Source organism: Chinchilla lanigera, unplaced genomic scaffold (genome assembly GCF_000276665.1).
Source record: "Chinchilla lanigera isolate Chin_1 unplaced genomic scaffold, ChiLan1.0 scaffold00047, whole genome shotgun sequence".
Classification (NCBI taxonomy): domain Eukaryota; kingdom Metazoa; phylum Chordata; class Mammalia; order Rodentia; family Chinchillidae; genus Chinchilla; species Chinchilla lanigera.
In genome coordinates, this window is record NW_004955448.1 from 18,278,145 (window position 1) to 18,295,499 (window position 17,355).

Below are 17,355 nucleotides of genomic sequence, written 5' to 3' on the forward strand. Positions count from 1 at the left end.
TCACAGCAAGAAAGGGTATCAAACATTAAAAGTTATATCTTACATGAAACATGCGTAATCTAGAAAGAAAACAATTAAATATGTAATAGGTGTACCACCTAAGACTATGTTAAACTTATAACTGAATATGCAAATATTCTAATGGGATTATATAAAAAGTTTGGTGAAATATTTTGCTCTGGGCAAAGATGGCATTAAAGTGACAATTAATTACATATGAAAATAATTTCATATAATTTAATCTCATATGTACAATGTAAGACAAAGGGAAAGTTCATGTAATTGTCTCTGGAGAAATATTCTTGAAAAAAATTATTTTGCCCAATCCTAACAACCTAAATAGCTTTTCCTTTTCATATTCAAGTCTTTGTCCAGCTACACACATATCTGACATATCCACAATTAGGCGATGGCATTACTTTTCAAGTTGGCTTGATCCTTAATGCCCATAGTTAGAGGGACATCCCCCTTTTCTTCAACTCTCCCAAAAGGTTGTTTCCTTGGGGCTGACATTTTGTTTAGAAGCTACTTATTACCAAATTTTTAGGTAGACAAAGCACACTCTCAGGATATCTTGTTAAATCAATTTGTTTTCAACTATTGAAAAGAAATGCTGTGTATTTCTTCGAATTAGAGTGGTAGACCAGAAGATACATACAGACCCAGAAGGGAAGAACTACACACTCAAGAAACTGGTCAACCTAAGAAGCTAATTCTTTTACTGATGCAATAGCAAGGCAGAGGAGATCTAACTTACAAGTTCAAACATTTCCTATTTAAAAGAATAACTGACAAAATTTATATACAGTGAACACACCATTGGACAGGATACTATTAACTTCCTAAGCCAGAACAGAATTCTCACCTAAGTACTAGTGAATGTTTGATTCTTCAAACGACTATTCATGTTCTAGTTAGCACTTTTTTTTCTCTTCATCCTGGAACCTGCCCTCTCATTTCACGGCCGGACTCCTAATGTTAGCTACAAACTGCAGTGACAGGGTACCACTGCCAATTTGCCAAATGTCTTTCATCAAACACTGTGCAAAAAATCTCAGAGGAAAGTCAAGATACATTTACTTGTCAGACGACAAATGTGAACACACTGGGAGGCAGTAAGGGCTCTGAGCTCAAGGGTTTGATTCATAATCATTCGGCTGCTAAAACATTCTCCACAGATGTGAGTGGACAGCACATTTGTCACTATGAAGGGTTCCGACACGTACTGATCACAGAGCAGAGATATGGAATGATGCTGCTGCTCAGAGAGATTGGGGGAAACTGTGTCTGCAGAATTGAGACATTATCCCTTTCTAGCCAGAATACTAGTATTTTCACATTCCTTGGTATTTTACTTATTAAAAATCAGTCCAGAAATATTTTATAATACTACTTTATTTGCATTTATTCCTTCTAATTGTTCCTTGCAGGATATTATCTTCATATTCCATCCACCATGGAATAAACTTCGTGAAAAATGACCTCTATTCTCCAAGCTGATTAGCAGTAACAAGCAAGGGTAAGGGTCATGATGGCATGTATTTATTGGGAAGAACAGTAAATGCATGGGTGATGATTATAAATGTTTTATTTATGTACATTTAATATTGGGCCAAGTTTCATTATTTAGTGGTTTTAAATCACTTGAGTGTCCACCCTGCTGACACATTCAGATTCCTGCTGCAATATGTCTCATAGAAATACTTTTCCTTTCATATGGAAAATAGCTTACTCATGACTATTATTATTCTCAGCTTTCATCTCTAGCACACATAAACTACAAGTCCTTCAAGTTATTTGAGAGCAATTGGCTATTGAGAAATGTGTCTTGCTTTAGGAGCTGCTAATAGCTAGCTCCTTTTGAAGAAAGATCACTGTATTACTTTACCTCAAACTGTTTCAATTTGAGAAAACCATCAACAAACAAGAAAATATATTATGGGCTTGATGACTAAATAATGACATTTTTAAAGATAATAGGAAAAAGAATAGAGGTGACCCAAGTGCCTCTGTCATAAGCCAGCTCCACCTCTGGCTTCTAGGGTCAAATGAAAAGAGGATGAAATTGGAGTGAGGAAAGGAAGAGGAGGATGGTAAGTGAGCTGAAGGCAGCCGCTAACACCACACACTTTCCGCCCAGCTAGCAACACTGAAGTGATGTAAAAACTCTTCAACAAATCTTCCTCTTACCCTCCTCAGATCTGCTCTTGTAGCACTCACTTGAAAAAAATAAGGATCCCCATTAGAACAGAGAAGAGTGACTTACATAGACATCTGCCAGTTGAATTAAATTAGCAACTCTATGACCAATATATGTACATTTAATACTGGGTCAAGTTTACTTATGTACATTTAATATTGGGCCAAGTTTCATTATCCAGTGGTTTTAAATCATTTGAGTGTCCACCCTGCTGACACACTCAGATTCCTGCTGTAATGTGTCTCATAGAAATACTTTTCCTTTTATATACAAAATAGCTTATTCATGACTGCTATTATTCTATGTAGTTGATATGACCAATAGCAACTACAATATAGTAGTAGCACCTACAATACCTTAAACTAAAGTGTTGAATTCAAGTGGGCTTTAGCTAACAGATGTGTCAGAACTTCAACTTTTCCCTGCTATCTGGTCTGACTCGCCCCTCCATGAAGTAACACACATTTTACACAAGGAGCAAGTTTTGATACTCACTTGAAAGTCTGATTTACATTTTGAAAAGCAAGATAATTTGGGATGTATGGGACAAAGTCTATGTATACATATTTTATTTATGAACCTCCAATGAAAAAGGCAATGCTACTATGAATAAGAAATTTGCTAACAATGGGGAAATTAAAGTGGGAAAAACTTAGATCATACATTTTAGAAATGTCTTGCCCTATGACCCATTCATGTCTTAGGGTAATCTCCTATCAGTAAATGGCAGTTTTCTCCCATGGAACAGTAATTTTTATTTACATGTATAATAGTTGTTGATGATATCTGCAGCCAGATGTCTGCAGGAGGAAGTTGCTTCACCCCTTTCCATTCCCCAAGAGGCTATTAACTTTATACTGACGCAAACTAATATTTAGATATAATTCCCTTGGTCCTACCAAAAAATATAGCTATGTCTCTAGTCAAATAAAGTTAGTATTTTTAAAAATATTTCAGCAGGCAAGATATCATCAACTGAGTCCTGAGCATTTAGCTTAATATTTATTGTCTGGCTCCAGTAATTGATGACAGAAAAGTTTCTCATTAAAACTATCAAAGTGACAACTTGATTATATGAAATGATATGTCCAAAGGCAATATGAATTATGTGACCTAATGTTTCACAATTAGATTACACATGGCTTTATCATAAAATAACTAACTATCCATAAATAACTTCTGATGGGAAAGTTTGTAGATTAGGTAGTTTTCTATATTTATTCACTTGATTATCTTGAGTAATCTCAAAATCATGGTCATTTGAAGGAGAAGCAAATATTCATATTTTATTTTTATTTTGCTTCATGTATCACATTCAGGAATCATGACTGTGAAATCACTTAGAGGTTTTATCACTAAAAATTATAAACATGTATCTTTAATATTGACTATTAATATGTTCTACAATATAAATGTAAATCATAGCCCTAAAAAACCTGTGAGCCAATGGAATGGAAGCATTTCCAAAGCATGCAATGACAGTTGCTACACTGTTATAGTATAAGCAAAGAGAATCTAATTTAAAATCTGAATTGGCTTTGTAAGCTAGTAAAACGATCGGTCATACTATGTAGGGTAACAACATAGCTACTGTACCTTAGAAAAGACAAAGATTATGAGACAAGATATTCAGGATAGACCTCTAGCAGGAAAGCTAGAAGAGGAAACACGGAAATGTGGGCCAGAAAAGAGCAACCATACTGACCACACAACTTTGCGGAAGGTAGTCTCTCTGTCACTGTGTCTGCCTGTGTCTCTCTCTGCTTCTCTCTGTCTGCTTCTTCTCTCTCTCTGTCTGCTTTTCTCTCTCTCTCTTTCTCCCTCCCTGTATATTTTTTATATTTTTTAAATAATGTGAAGTTAATCCTTCAATGAATCTATCAGAATAAAAAAAAAAATCAATATTCATTTCGTATGTCACATATTCCACAAAAGAGATGAAATGGAGAAATTCCTGGTAAAGAAAAATTGACATCAAACACAGGAAATAGGTTCAGTGCCAAAGCACTTCAACTACAATTAATTCCTAATAACCTAGTAACTATATAATGGCTTTAAAAAGACAGCTGACCTGTATCCTAAGATTTTCCTCATTCCTCAGAAATCAGCATAATTTTGAGTGGAAAAGTAAACACACATATGCTTAGAGAAAATTTTGAGATATATGTTATTTCCATTGATCAAGTTTTATATGGAGGTAAAAGCTAAATAGAATTCTTTGTATCTTAAAGATCTCCCCCAACAAAAAATAAATCCATCCCTTTTTATAATTAACTGAAACTGACTATATCTGGACATAGTAGCTAAAAGTTAAAGGACTAAGACCTAATGCTAAAACAAATCTATTCACTAGTTCAATAGGGGCTTTTAAACAATTGAGTCTTTTTCCAAATAGCCAACTCTGCCTTGAGAGATATGGATGAGAATACCAATGTCAGTCTGCGTGTACACATAAGTCCAGTTTGTATCCTGTATAAGGCTTTAGCAAAAGCATATTTAACATTCTGTCCCCCAAACAATGGTTATTTCCACTCAAGGACCGTCTCAAACTTTTCTTTAATAACATGCTCCCAGGTGTCCAGAAAGAGTTTAATATTAATACATAATTAGGAAGAATGGATCAGATTTATCATATAAAGTCATTCCATGAACTATTTATAGTTTATTAAATGTCCAATTATATCTAAACATATTATGCAGTTTGATAAATTATCTATTGAAGCCATGTCATTTAATGGAAAGGATTCAAAATTCTTTATGTCTATATAGCAGTGTAGAAGGTAAGCTTTTTTTTAATGCTACATTACTTCAGTCAAAAATATAAGTAGGAAACTTACCCAAGTTCTCTGATCAGGCACTTGGAACTGGGAGCGAAATTGAAACAAAGACAAGAAATTACTTCTGTGTTGGTATCTTTATTGAAATCTATCCTTTGAGAAATAAACATTTACACTAATGTAGCAATTTTCATTTATCATGCAACTGTACCTTGAGTGATAACTTTAGAAATAAAAATTTTTATAATACTACTGACCTTCCTTTATTATCTAAAATAAATTTTTGAATAAAGATTATAAATTAAAATGTTCTTTATTCTAAGAAAGGTAAATGCTATCTGCTACTAAATATTATAACTGCTTCGTTTCATGTTATTACTCACTACAAAACAGTATTCCCAAATTTGCTTTATTTTTTTAAATTTTTTTTTTTTTCCCGTACTGGGAATCGAACTCACGAGCTTGTGCTTGCAAGGCAGGCACTGTGCTGCTGAACTAAATCGCCAGCCCCCCTGAAAATTTGCTTTAGTAATTGAAAACAAAGCAGTTTTCTGCAAAATCCAATCCCTTGTGTTTTATAATGTCTGTGATAAAGAATATATTATGTTTTCTGAAGCACAGGTAGTTGAGAAAGGTAAAACTCCTAGAAACTCACTACTAACAATATGGAACTTGGAACATCAGAACACTTACTATTAATTTAAAGAACGAAGGATCTAGTAATTTAGAACAATTTATGGCAAGATTCACTGTGGAAAGTGTTAGGGGGTTAAAAACTCTTCCAGTCAACATAAAGACTATACCTTCAATAATCATTTTCCTTTGTTAAAACATGTGTATATCTTGCTTTCTTTAGTTTTTAGTATCTTTAATAAAGAAGATGTATAGGTTTCCAAGAATGAAAGCTTAATCACAGAAGAAGCATATGAACAAGAAACATTTGTTGAAAACAAACTGGGAGATAAATGGGAAAAGACTTAAGTGTCTTTTCAGACAGGGCATCAATGACAACTTGGGAAAAGATTAACTCTTTCCCAGTTCCTTGAAATGAACTAACCAGATAATAAGGAAACAAAAGCAAAAAATGTAAGTGATGAAAACAAACAAAAACGTAAGTGGGCGTTCTTGCTGCAGATGTAAAGAAAGTCAGAGCTTTACAATAAAATGCACAAGTAACCAAAAATAAAATTTTAAAAATAGGAAAATCAAACCAAGGAATAATGGCTACTTTTACAATACTGTAATTGCTAAATAATTTCTATGGCAGTTGAAATGAGCAGCCGATGAGACTGCACAGTACCCAAAGGAGAAACTGGTGGAACGGACATTTCACAGGGATCACACAGTAACACCATTTCTTCCGTCTCACTTCTCTGTGATGACCATCTCCTTTTCAACATGATGTTGCAAAGAAGAAGATATCATGAATTTTAAAATGCCTAACCAGGCAGTTTTCTGCAAAATCCAACCCTTGTGTTTTGATAATGTCAATGATAAAATATATATTATATTTTTATAAAGAATACACTATATATTTTCTCTATTGATTATTTCTCTCTTGTAGTAAGCTAAGGTATTTATAAGAGAAAATAAAAGAATAATTGGGGCCTTAATCATGCAAATATTATCCTTCAAGATTTGAATAGAGAAAATTAAGTCCTAAGGATTTATCTCTTAGTTTTGATATACGTGTTCATGTGCCTTCTAAGTATATTATTACACAAGGTATTAAGATGGCCTACTAACCTTTCAACAAAATTAACAAATACTTATTGAAGTGTTCATTTGACACTAGGGATTCTGCAACAAAGAGGGATATTCTGGTAGAATGCAAAGATACACAAAAACTGCAAAGTCAGACTTGTCCAGAGAGTATCACTCCTAAGTACTGACATATCTGTTTACATTTTCTCTTTTAAGCATTGAGGATAGGATCATTTTTATTAGTATGAGAGCCCTGAGAAACAGGGATGATGTCATTCCCATGTTGGACAGAAAGATCCGGAAGGGCAAGGGGACTGTGCGATTTATGTGATTTGCTCTATTTTTTTATTTAGTTTGCAATACTTAGGATTGAATCCAGAGTGTTCATAACAAGCGACATCCCGGCGCTTTTTTACTTTATATTTTGAGACAGGATCTCACCACCTCACTAAATTGCCCAGATGGGCTCCAACCTCCAATCCACCTGCTTCAGCATCCCAGGGTGCTGGGCTTACAGGCATGTGCCACCACACCCAGCCATACAATATACGTTAAATGGAAAATATAACAATGACTTGTTTTGTGTAAGGACTTACTCAGCTATGAAATGCCGGCAATTGATAGGAACACAGGCAAGTCTTTCAGTTTGGGGTTCTTGCTCTGTGCTACCCTCACTGTTGCCCAGTAAGGTCATGCCAAGAACACAATAAACATCTTTCTAAGTACTCATAGAGACCTGGCATAGCCCTGGAAAAGAAATTGGACTCAGAGGATAGAAAGAGAGTATTTTAATAATGTCTCTTTATATTCACAATGAGATTCTTTTGTATCCATCAGCAAAAGCTCTTTGTCATTAGGTCCTTCCACATGCCAAGCTCAATGCTAAATCTGGTCTATATGAGCTATAACCAAAATATACGGTGAATCTTTAAATTTTCAAAAATTTAGTACTGTTAAAGATATATTGCCACTAATCTCTCTCAAAATACTCCCCTTGTTCTGAGCAGATCCCATCATTCCCATCGGTCTTATCCCTTTCTGCAGCAGTTCTGGAAGTCCTATTTCATGACTGTCTTTACAATATAAAATCAAGAATATGGTGAATGTTGTTGCTGAGTGCCATCCAACAGAGGTACAGGGTGATAAAAATATTACAGTATGTTCTCATCTACTTTATTCACTGGTTAAGCACCGTGAAACTTCTGGCTTTTCCCCAAAGCCAAAATGACCATGCAAAGTACCCGTCTGGCTTGGTTCAGGACACCTACGCAGCCACAACTATGCAAGTAAAGACACTTGAGTCAGATTAACTGAATTACTCCAAGACACACTCCCAATCTCCATTATGCCGGATCCCCAATTCTGCAGTGGTTGATTTCTAGATTTTCAAAATTATCAGTATATAAAAACAATTTGAATATTGTAATAATATATATATTATCTTTATGAATATGTTATTTCTATTTATAAAAGAAGATAATCAAGAATGACATATTTTCAGAATATCTAATACAAAATGCATATTATATTCAGGTTTATTCACCCAAGAATCCTTACAAGTAATACTTATATATTTACTGACAAACAGTTACTGTTTTGGAACTTAGTTCTTTTCCATAAAGTAATCATGTATATGGTAACATTCTTTAGCCTTCCTATTGCAAAGTTAATGCTAACTAGATTGTTTCTAAAACTTCATACTAACATGTATTTTCTCAAGTTGAATTCAAGTGAGAACTCTGGAGCAATAATAGATTTCTCTAATCATTTCCACTCTTATGCTGTTGCCCAGGACTTTGGGGAGACACCTGAAAAAGTGAATAAGCAGCAACAAGGAAAGACAAAAGAGAATCACAACCCTAATTAATTAACTTAATAGCCTAACTTTCTATAAGAGAGTTTGCACAAATTTCCAGCAGCTTTACTAGAGTACTGTACTTTCCAGTTTGAACATCTTGCAGCAGAATAAATCATCTATTCAGTTTTCAGACATTTTTATAAAATTTTTCTATCTATAGGATCAGAGATAGTTTATAACCTTTCAGAGAAAAACAAAAGTAAATTAAACAAAAGTTTATACACTAATTCAAAATGTTTATATATTTGTTCTTTTAATACAATTCTCCAAATATGGATTGACATGTAACCCAGCTTAAAGGCTAGAGACATAGAGATTAACAAATTAGATAATACTGTTTTGTACTTTCTTTGGAATGAGAAACTGTATATATTTTGAAAAATGAGCAGGACTCCACTCAACAAATAGATCTATGCTTTGTGGTGAATTCTTGTGCAATTACAGAACTGTGCTGGAATGCCCAGTGGTCGCTGGATAAATTCCTTCACCCTCTATGGTAACAACTTGTCAGGTAGACTCATTTCCTGTTTTTATCTAAGTACTAAAGGAACAAGAATGACCTTCATGAGTTCGGGACGAGTCACAGTATGATCCCTATCTTAGTATCAGCAACCTTTAAACACAAAAGACAACTTCAATATTTACTTCCTTGACCGAGCTCTGCTTACTGCAAAATGCACTTAGGCTCAATAAGTAGTTAAGAGCAGACAATAATTTAACACCATAACCATGTTATTTTTACACGTATATTAATTACTTTTTCTTTACAGAGGCCGAGTTTTAATTCTGCTAGAATTTCCTGTGTTCCTCCATAGCAGCGTCATAGGAAATCCTAGTGTTCTCAAGATTTCTTTCATTTCATTGCACCTGCTTTTCAGGATCAACAAGTTAGTTTACAAGTTTGAAATCTCAAACTCAAAATACTTACTTGTGGGTGAAATAAGAATCCAGGAGAAGGTCTCAAGTATTTCTCTTTTAAAGCTTCAAGTGGGTCAGTTAATTTTCTTTTCTCTACTCTGAAAGGTTAAAATTAGATTTTGGAGGTGAATCAGTCTCACATATCAATCAGTATATAATCACTGACATTTAAAACAACAAAGCAAATAATAGGTTTCTGGGTTGCACATTAACAAAATTCAAAGACGTCTTGAAGAATACGCAAGACACTTCTGTGAGCTCAAACAAAGGTCTTATTTATAATGGAAAAGTCCTTAATGACCAGCAATAACGATGCGGAAATGTGAAAAATGAGGAGTCACTAGTGAGAGGCATTTGTCACAAATGTAGTACCTTTCCACTTCAAATGGAGACAAAAATGCTTAGTAATTCTGAAATCATGAGAACAGGATTAATTTTGAAAACTCAATGCTATTTCCTACTAAGGAGCTGTTCCTCCCAACTATTCAATTTTTTAGAAATCTGTAAATTGTAACAATAGTTTCCAAGCATACTACACAATTATATACCCTGCTAACCACGTTTTTACACACACACACTGTAGATGTTATTGCTGACAAACACTTCAGGTGGGGAGCAGGTGGGGAGAAAATGATAAACTAGTTATTATATATAAATTTTTTGCTTTAGAAATACCTGTCCTTCTGTTTTCAATTCAGCATACAGGGAATTGATATTCAAACTCTTGAGTAAGTATGTTTTTAAAATAGAACTAAAACAAAAATACCTACCTACCACTTCTAGAAAGTTTATTCATGCTATATTTTGCATATATTATTTCACTTATTAAAGCATGTGATATTATACCTATATAACATGCATAAAAAGATAGTCTAGAACATGGATGGTGGAGATTTTAACCTATCCTGACACCAAAATTGGGGTTTAGGTCATGAGACTGGTAAAATGATGGACCTAGGGCTTTAGATGAGGCTGGGAAACCAGAGGGATGATGACAGCTAGAGGAAAAGGAAGATTAGAAAATGATAAAAACGAGTCTACTGAACACTAAGTGTGCACAAGAATCAGAGGCTCACTGCTGGTAGGAGGGTGTAAGAAAGAATGGCTGAAAAACGACCTCCATAAAGAGCTGAGCTGTGTCACTGACTGGAAGTCACCCTTACTGGAAACGTGCAGCACACATCCACACACAAGACGTGAAGATATGCTTTTCCTTCTCTAGTGATGGATACGCTGCCCGGATGAAGATATAATAATGGGGGAGGTACTTATGTACGGCAGTGAGGACATTGGGGTATTTTTAGATTGTCTTTTCTAATTCCTCTTGTGCTAAAATAGGGGTAGTTTTCCACATACTGGACATGTTTTTGATTAGTGCACTACATATAGCATTGGTAGAAAGTAAGAAGAATTTAAAGTAAAAAGAATCTAAAGCTTCAGTGCCTACTAAGTCATAAGACGTCCACTAATATTATTGAATAAAAAAATCTAAAATCTTTTCATTAAAAAATATGAAAATACTTCATCATAAATGCATTCAATAAAAGATTATCCATATTCCATGAAGTTTTGCTAATATTCAAAATTTCAATGAAAAATTGAAATGTTTTAATATTTACAGATATAAGTATTTAAAGGATCCAGTGAATGTAACGAAACATTGTCTAAGAAGTCTTTTTAAATTAAACATATGTTTCACTCGGGAAATTTTGAATACATCAAAAACATGGATAATGAAGGTATTAAGTGGAGACATAGTTTTTGAACAAACCACTCCCACTTATAAAAACCTCTTTTGTGATTAATATTTCATTTACTTGGGGCTTCTAGGAGATTTATTTAGAAGCAGACTATGACCAGCATTTGTTAAGGATGTGTTGGTAAGTTAAAGAATAGACTCTTGCTATTATATGTTGCATCTTATACTAAATAACCTGACCCACTTAAGTACCTACACATATTTGCATTAATCCTTCAAGAACATTATTTTTTTGCCACTTGGCAGTTTGTTCTAGGTTTCCCAAATTTTCCACTTCGAAAAATCTCATTTTTAAAAGTAAATTAATTGCCAGGCGTGGTAGCTCACGCCTGTAATCCCAGCACTCGGGAGGCTGAGGCAGGATTATTGCGAGTTCGAGGCCAGCCTGGGCTACAAAGTGAGCTCAAGGCCAACCTGAACTGCATAGCAAGATCCTGTCTCAAAAAGACAAAAAAAAAATTAAGTGTCAAGGAAAAGAAGTTCTGTGGGCTCATTCCAAATACCCCAACCTCAGAGATATCCAAAATAATTCCAAACCTAACGAGCCAACCATCTGAATAAAAATTTAATTCATTAGATCAAGCAACTTCACAGTTCTATAATAATAGAAATGAATTATACAAAGGCATACATGTGTAGTAAAAGCATCTGCCTTTCACACATTTGTTCCTACTGCTCGTCTCCCACCCAGCCCTTACCTGTAAATAGGGTCCATAAAGAAGGGAGTGGGTCTTGCATGCTGCAAGGAACCATCTGAAGCTGGCCTTGCCTCAACATTGCTTCCTTTCTTCTCCCCAAACACATGGTTTTTTCGAGGCTCAGTCAGCTTGGCCCCACTGGCTCTACTCCTACTGCCCATACTTAGGTCCAGGGGCTGGTCTTGGCTTGTGGCAGGTGTTGCTGGAGGCTTGGAGGGGGCAGGAGTCAAGGGCTTCTCCTCTTTTCGCTTAGTGGTGAGATCAAAGGGAGACTCTGAGCTTCCCTTCTGTAGTTTCTTTGCTTCACTTGGTGATTGGGGCTCCATTTTCAAAGGTAACGATCTCAAGTCTCTATCAGGAAATGGGTACATTGATTGAGAGAATGCTGGAAAAAATGGGAGGGGAAACATGGAAGGGTAAGGTAAAGCTCCAACTTTTTTGTCTTGCAGCCCCACCAGTCCTGTGGAACCAAAGTATTTTTCAGCAATAGAAGCAATAGCCTTTATAGAATCATTCACAGCTCCTGACACGGCAGTTTGCTCCTCTAAAGATGGTGAGAAAATGGAATGATTGCTGTATTCTTTCTTATTATTTATTGAAGCCAGATTCTGAAGAGGGCTTACTTTGTCTTTGAACATTTTACCATTTTCTTTAAATTTCTCTTTATCACTTTCAATGTCACTTTCCAGATCAGAGCCCGAGGTTGTTTCCAGGTCACTGCCACTTGGCGTACTGACATCATCAAGGTCACTACTCTCTGACTGGTCACTGATTTTCTCAAGGGGCCTCTCTTCAGAGGACCTCTCGGGCTGGAGCTCCACTGGCTTATGGTCCCCTACAGGTGGGTGTTTAGATAGTGCCTTCAAAATATCCTGTGTAGCTGGTAGTATCTGAGGATGTGTCATGAGGGGACTTTGACTTTTGTTTGTCTGTTCAGTACTTGGAAGTCCTTTAACAGGAGAACTAGCAGGTATCAAAGGAGGCCTGTGGTACAAGCCGGAAGGAAACAGACCAGGGAAGCTAAAAGAAAATCCAGGAGCTGTTGGAAAGGTAAGACCAGCAGGATGCCTATTGGCGCCAAAATAGTCAGCAAGGCCCGGGTTGGCATGACTCATATTAACCATGGACGTTTTATCCATAGCTGGGGTTCCAGGAAGTGAAATGCCTTGGCCAAAAAATCCACCTGCCGCAAAATGGTTCTTGCCCTCACAAAACCTCCTGTGTTTATTTAAGGAAGACGTAGTGCTGAACATTTGTCCACAGTCTTTGCACTTGATTTGGGTTCTGCAATCAGCATGCATGCGCTTATGACGACAAAGGTTTGAAAACTGAGTATAGGATTTATGGCAGACCTCACCTGTGTGCAAACAACAAAAGAGAATCTCAGGCTTTATGGTAATTGCTTCTGAATTTAGCAAGTATCACAATTGGTTTACCCAAAATAATTTCAATTAGGAAGCCAGAAAGAGAAGGTGGAGGCACCAGTCTGGGTGCTCCAAGCACAGAAAACCCCGTACCACTAGTGTCCAAAGCAAGGCATTCAACCTGACAAATGTCTTGAGGCAGCACAAATATTCCATATAGTATATATATTTAAATATTTTTGTCATCCCCATTGTACAACAATTTGCGTAATATTTGTATATTTAAATATTTATGGAAAAGTCAAATTTCAGCATGCACTGTTTCCCCCACCCCATTAATACACTAGTAGAACCTTAAAAAGTAAAATCTCAAGATGTATTAAGTATGAAACACACCAGGCACGTCTATAAAATTTTAGGTCACTTAATGAATTCTATGAAAGATGCAGCAAAACAAAGTTTTTAAACAACCTTTCCCTCCACCAGAAAGTCAACCATCATGACCTCTCCTTCTGGGGAACAGCCTGAGCCTGCCCTACCATTACTTCACTGGTATTATATCACACACTCCCATCATTCACACATCAAAGCCGCACAACAATGCACATTGTGTATTCTGAGACTTTTTAACAATCATTTTCATGATTTGAGAAAGACTGACATAATTTACAATGGCTCTATTTTAAGCCTGCAAAGGAAACTACATTGAATGTAGCCCATCCTGCATTGCTGGTTCCCATGAACTGTGATCACGTCCTCTGACTTCCCCTCACACCAGTGGCTGTGCTAACCTTCCTGCATTTACGAAATCCTTGTCCTTGGGAAACATGTCCACTTGTTGTCATATCTTCCTTGGTTATCTGAGGGCTTGACTCCTGTGCGTTATAGCCAACTATGGTAAGTGGGGGAGAGTGCATGAATGCTCTGACACAGAAAGGACACAGCATGGGTGTGGCTGCAAAATATCTCCCTTCATCAAGAATCTGCCAGTGAAGTAGAATATCGTCTTCCCCACGCCTATGCCAATGTATCTGAGTATATTTTAAGATAAAACTTTGTAACTCTTATGAATTTTCTTCCTAGGTACGAATCCTACTCATTTCCCAGTCCAGCACGAGTGTAATACCAGTTTCCTAAGCATTATATATCTTATTTAACTTTGTAGGAGATGAGTTACTTTATATGTGAGCTTACTTTAATGTTGCTGTGCATGTTTAACACATGTTGAAATATGATACACCTTACATGTAATTGTTGAAACAAATTTATTTTAAGAAATTAAACTGAAGGCAAAAATGTAACATTTATTGCTTTACTATGATGGCTGCCTTGAAAAGCAGGATGCTTTAGCTCCTAAATCAAATCAATAAAAATTCAAAAAGTCACATTAAGGAGAGTTTATTTATCTCAGTTAAGAAAAATTCATATAGAACTTGAATTTACCTGCACACATCCAAACAGGCAGTATCAAGTGATTGTGTATCTATTTATTTTACTGCTAAAGGTCAAACTATATATGAATGTGCCAGGTAATATTTCAGGAGCCTTCAATTATGGGATGATTCATAACATTGCAAAGGCTGTAAAATACATTTTGAAGAGAAGAAAAAATGTGTGTGATTTCTTTTCAAATCATTCTACCAGAGTACATTGCCCAATCTGATTTAAAAGTATATGCTACTTAACCATATACTATAAATACATATACTGTACAGATTACTCAAAATATTAATTAAAATAATATGAAGAGAGTAGAAACATCACACTATATATGTATACATAATTAGTACTAATTATATTTATAATATATGCTATATAAATATATAACATATATTACATACTAACTATACATAACTAAGACTAATTCAGTTAGAAGAAGAACAAGAAAGAGTCAGCAAAATGTTGCAATTATAAAAATTCATTAAGAAACCAACATCTATCCTCTGGGCATTAAAGGATATTGAGAAAACATCTTGATGGGTGTCCGATTAAACACACTTTTGAAAGGCTTGAAAATGATCAGCAAGAAAATGTTGCTCTCTACTTTCCTACAGCTGCGTTGCTTTAAGAAAGTCAAGGACTCCTCTGCATTAGAGTTAACAGAAAGTGCACCTGCCCTGCCCTGCTGTACCTTCCGTTACGTGAATGATCAGCGCCTGGGTCTATTCTCAACGCAGAAGCAGAGGTGCTTCCTTAAGCACAGGCTTTGTTTTCAGCACGTGAAGGCTTGGCCGGGGATACCACAAACCACCAAACCTCCAAGTATCCTGATTCAATGCGTGTTGAAGTCTATACTCTACTGTAATTTTCTCAATATTAAGGAATTAGCCAGCAGTTAGCATTGCATTTTTCTACTTATTAAACAAATTAAGAGGTATTTTGAATATATTCAGACTGTTAGAGCATGTGGTTTCTATCTGGGAAGAGCAGAGGTTCCTGTAAAGGCAGTGAGTAATTACCTTAGCACTGGTGACTCCGGGCTCAAGCTCGGCGGCACAATGTAATAAGAGACAGTTGCCATAAACACACTAGTGGGGGTGAATCGTGGTGTGTGGCCTTCTGGTGAGAAACAGATATCAGCCCTAGGTGAACCTCCTCCACTCCAGTCTCCACATCAACTCCTGATCCTTAAACTCTTTTGTTCTGAAATTACACGGCTATTATTTATAATTACTCCACGGTTCTCTGTCAGATTTTATATTTGAAGAATGCCATCTGCTATTTAAATTTACCAATAATTACTTAAAATGCATTCATAGGAAGTACTTCATGCAAGCTGGTTGGAAAGGGACAACTCGTGGCACTTTAAAGTGAAACACTTGACTTCAACACAACTACAATTACAGATCCCAGAGTCTCAGGTGATACAAGTCTGTGTCTCCTTTATTTTAAATAGTAAAGCATTAAGTGCATGATCAGAATTGCTTGTGGTCTCCTTTACTGTTTTCTCACTAAAGCATAATCAAATTTACCAACATTTATTTCTGAGAAATTAATATTAAATGCCTGTAGCATTTTCAAGTGTGTCTGCAGGGCATTATGGCCTAGACCCATGCATGTCTTTTGGGGAGAATGTCTAAAATTTATCTTGCGTACTTGACTTCACCTGACTTTCAAAAGAGCTTCCCCAAGGGAGACTAGACTCCTGTTGATCTGCTAGTGCTCTTCACTCCACCCCAGGAACAAAACATCTGAGCAAAGCAAGGCTCTCGTATAAGCTACAATGGAAGAAAAATTCTTGGTGCTTGGAAACACGAAAGGCTGTGTCAAGGCAGAGAATGAGAGAGTTATTCGTTGGCTTATCCACGTTGGCACTGAAAATTAATTTTTTCCACCAGGTCCTGTACTAGTGTCTCATTTGCCTACTACAATCCGTCAGTATTAGTTTGGAAAATGGCACTTTAAGGATTTCCTAAATCAGAGATTTTGCCAAGTACCGAGTATGCTTTCAACCAATTCTATGTGTATCTGGATTCAAAATCCACTTTGAAGTTTGGAGTACAACCCGGTAAATCACTGTATTTCTAAGGCCAGCTAAGCAGGGGAACAAAAGAAACCTGGAGATACTGCCCAAATTAAGAAGTACTGCAGCACAACAGAGAGAGCAGGAACGGCTGGACAGAAGCAGCAAATGGGCACTGAGTTTTACTTGCCCTGAAATGTGGTACTGAAGTGCTCTGACCAGGAGCATTCTAAGTAGGTGGTCGGACTGTCTGTCTCCTCAAAGCATACTGCCTGTAAATTCGCTGCAGTGCATGAGGTAAGAAAAGCAGCATGTCTGGCATGAAAGTAAAAATATTCTGCTGCTCAAGTAATAGAGAACTACTGACCCCTATCATGCGAGAGGTAACAACAGGTAGATTAAAGAGCATTTCACTCCCCTTTTCCCGCACACATACACACAGACACACACGCACACACAAAGTCCTAAGCCTCTTGCCAGGCAGGGTTCTTCCAGCTTTTTCTGATCCAGAACACTTTTTTAATCACTTCATTTTGTTTAGTGATATCTGCTAGCTGCTGTTTTACAAAGCCATGAATATTTACAGTGTGAGACAAATCTGGTTGTCTCAATTT

General features: G+C 36.2%; 1 protein-coding gene across 7 annotated transcripts in view; it reads right to left on the reverse strand.

The window, feature by feature from the left end:
- Mecom (MDS1 and EVI1 complex locus) overlaps positions 1-17,355 on the reverse strand; it is a gene marked incomplete at its 5' end in the record, with an annotated part of 282,239 nt that overhangs the window by 18,298 nt on the left and 246,586 nt on the right. For 3 of the 7 annotated variants that reach the window (XM_005393146.2, XM_005393145.2, XM_013518620.1), the window contains 3 exon segments: positions 5,038-5,064; positions 9,468-9,555; positions 11,915-13,271. In XM_005393146.2, coding sequence (XP_005393203.2) covers positions 5,038-5,064; positions 9,468-9,555; positions 11,915-13,271 — 1,472 coding nt within the window. 7 annotated transcript variants of the gene reach the window in all.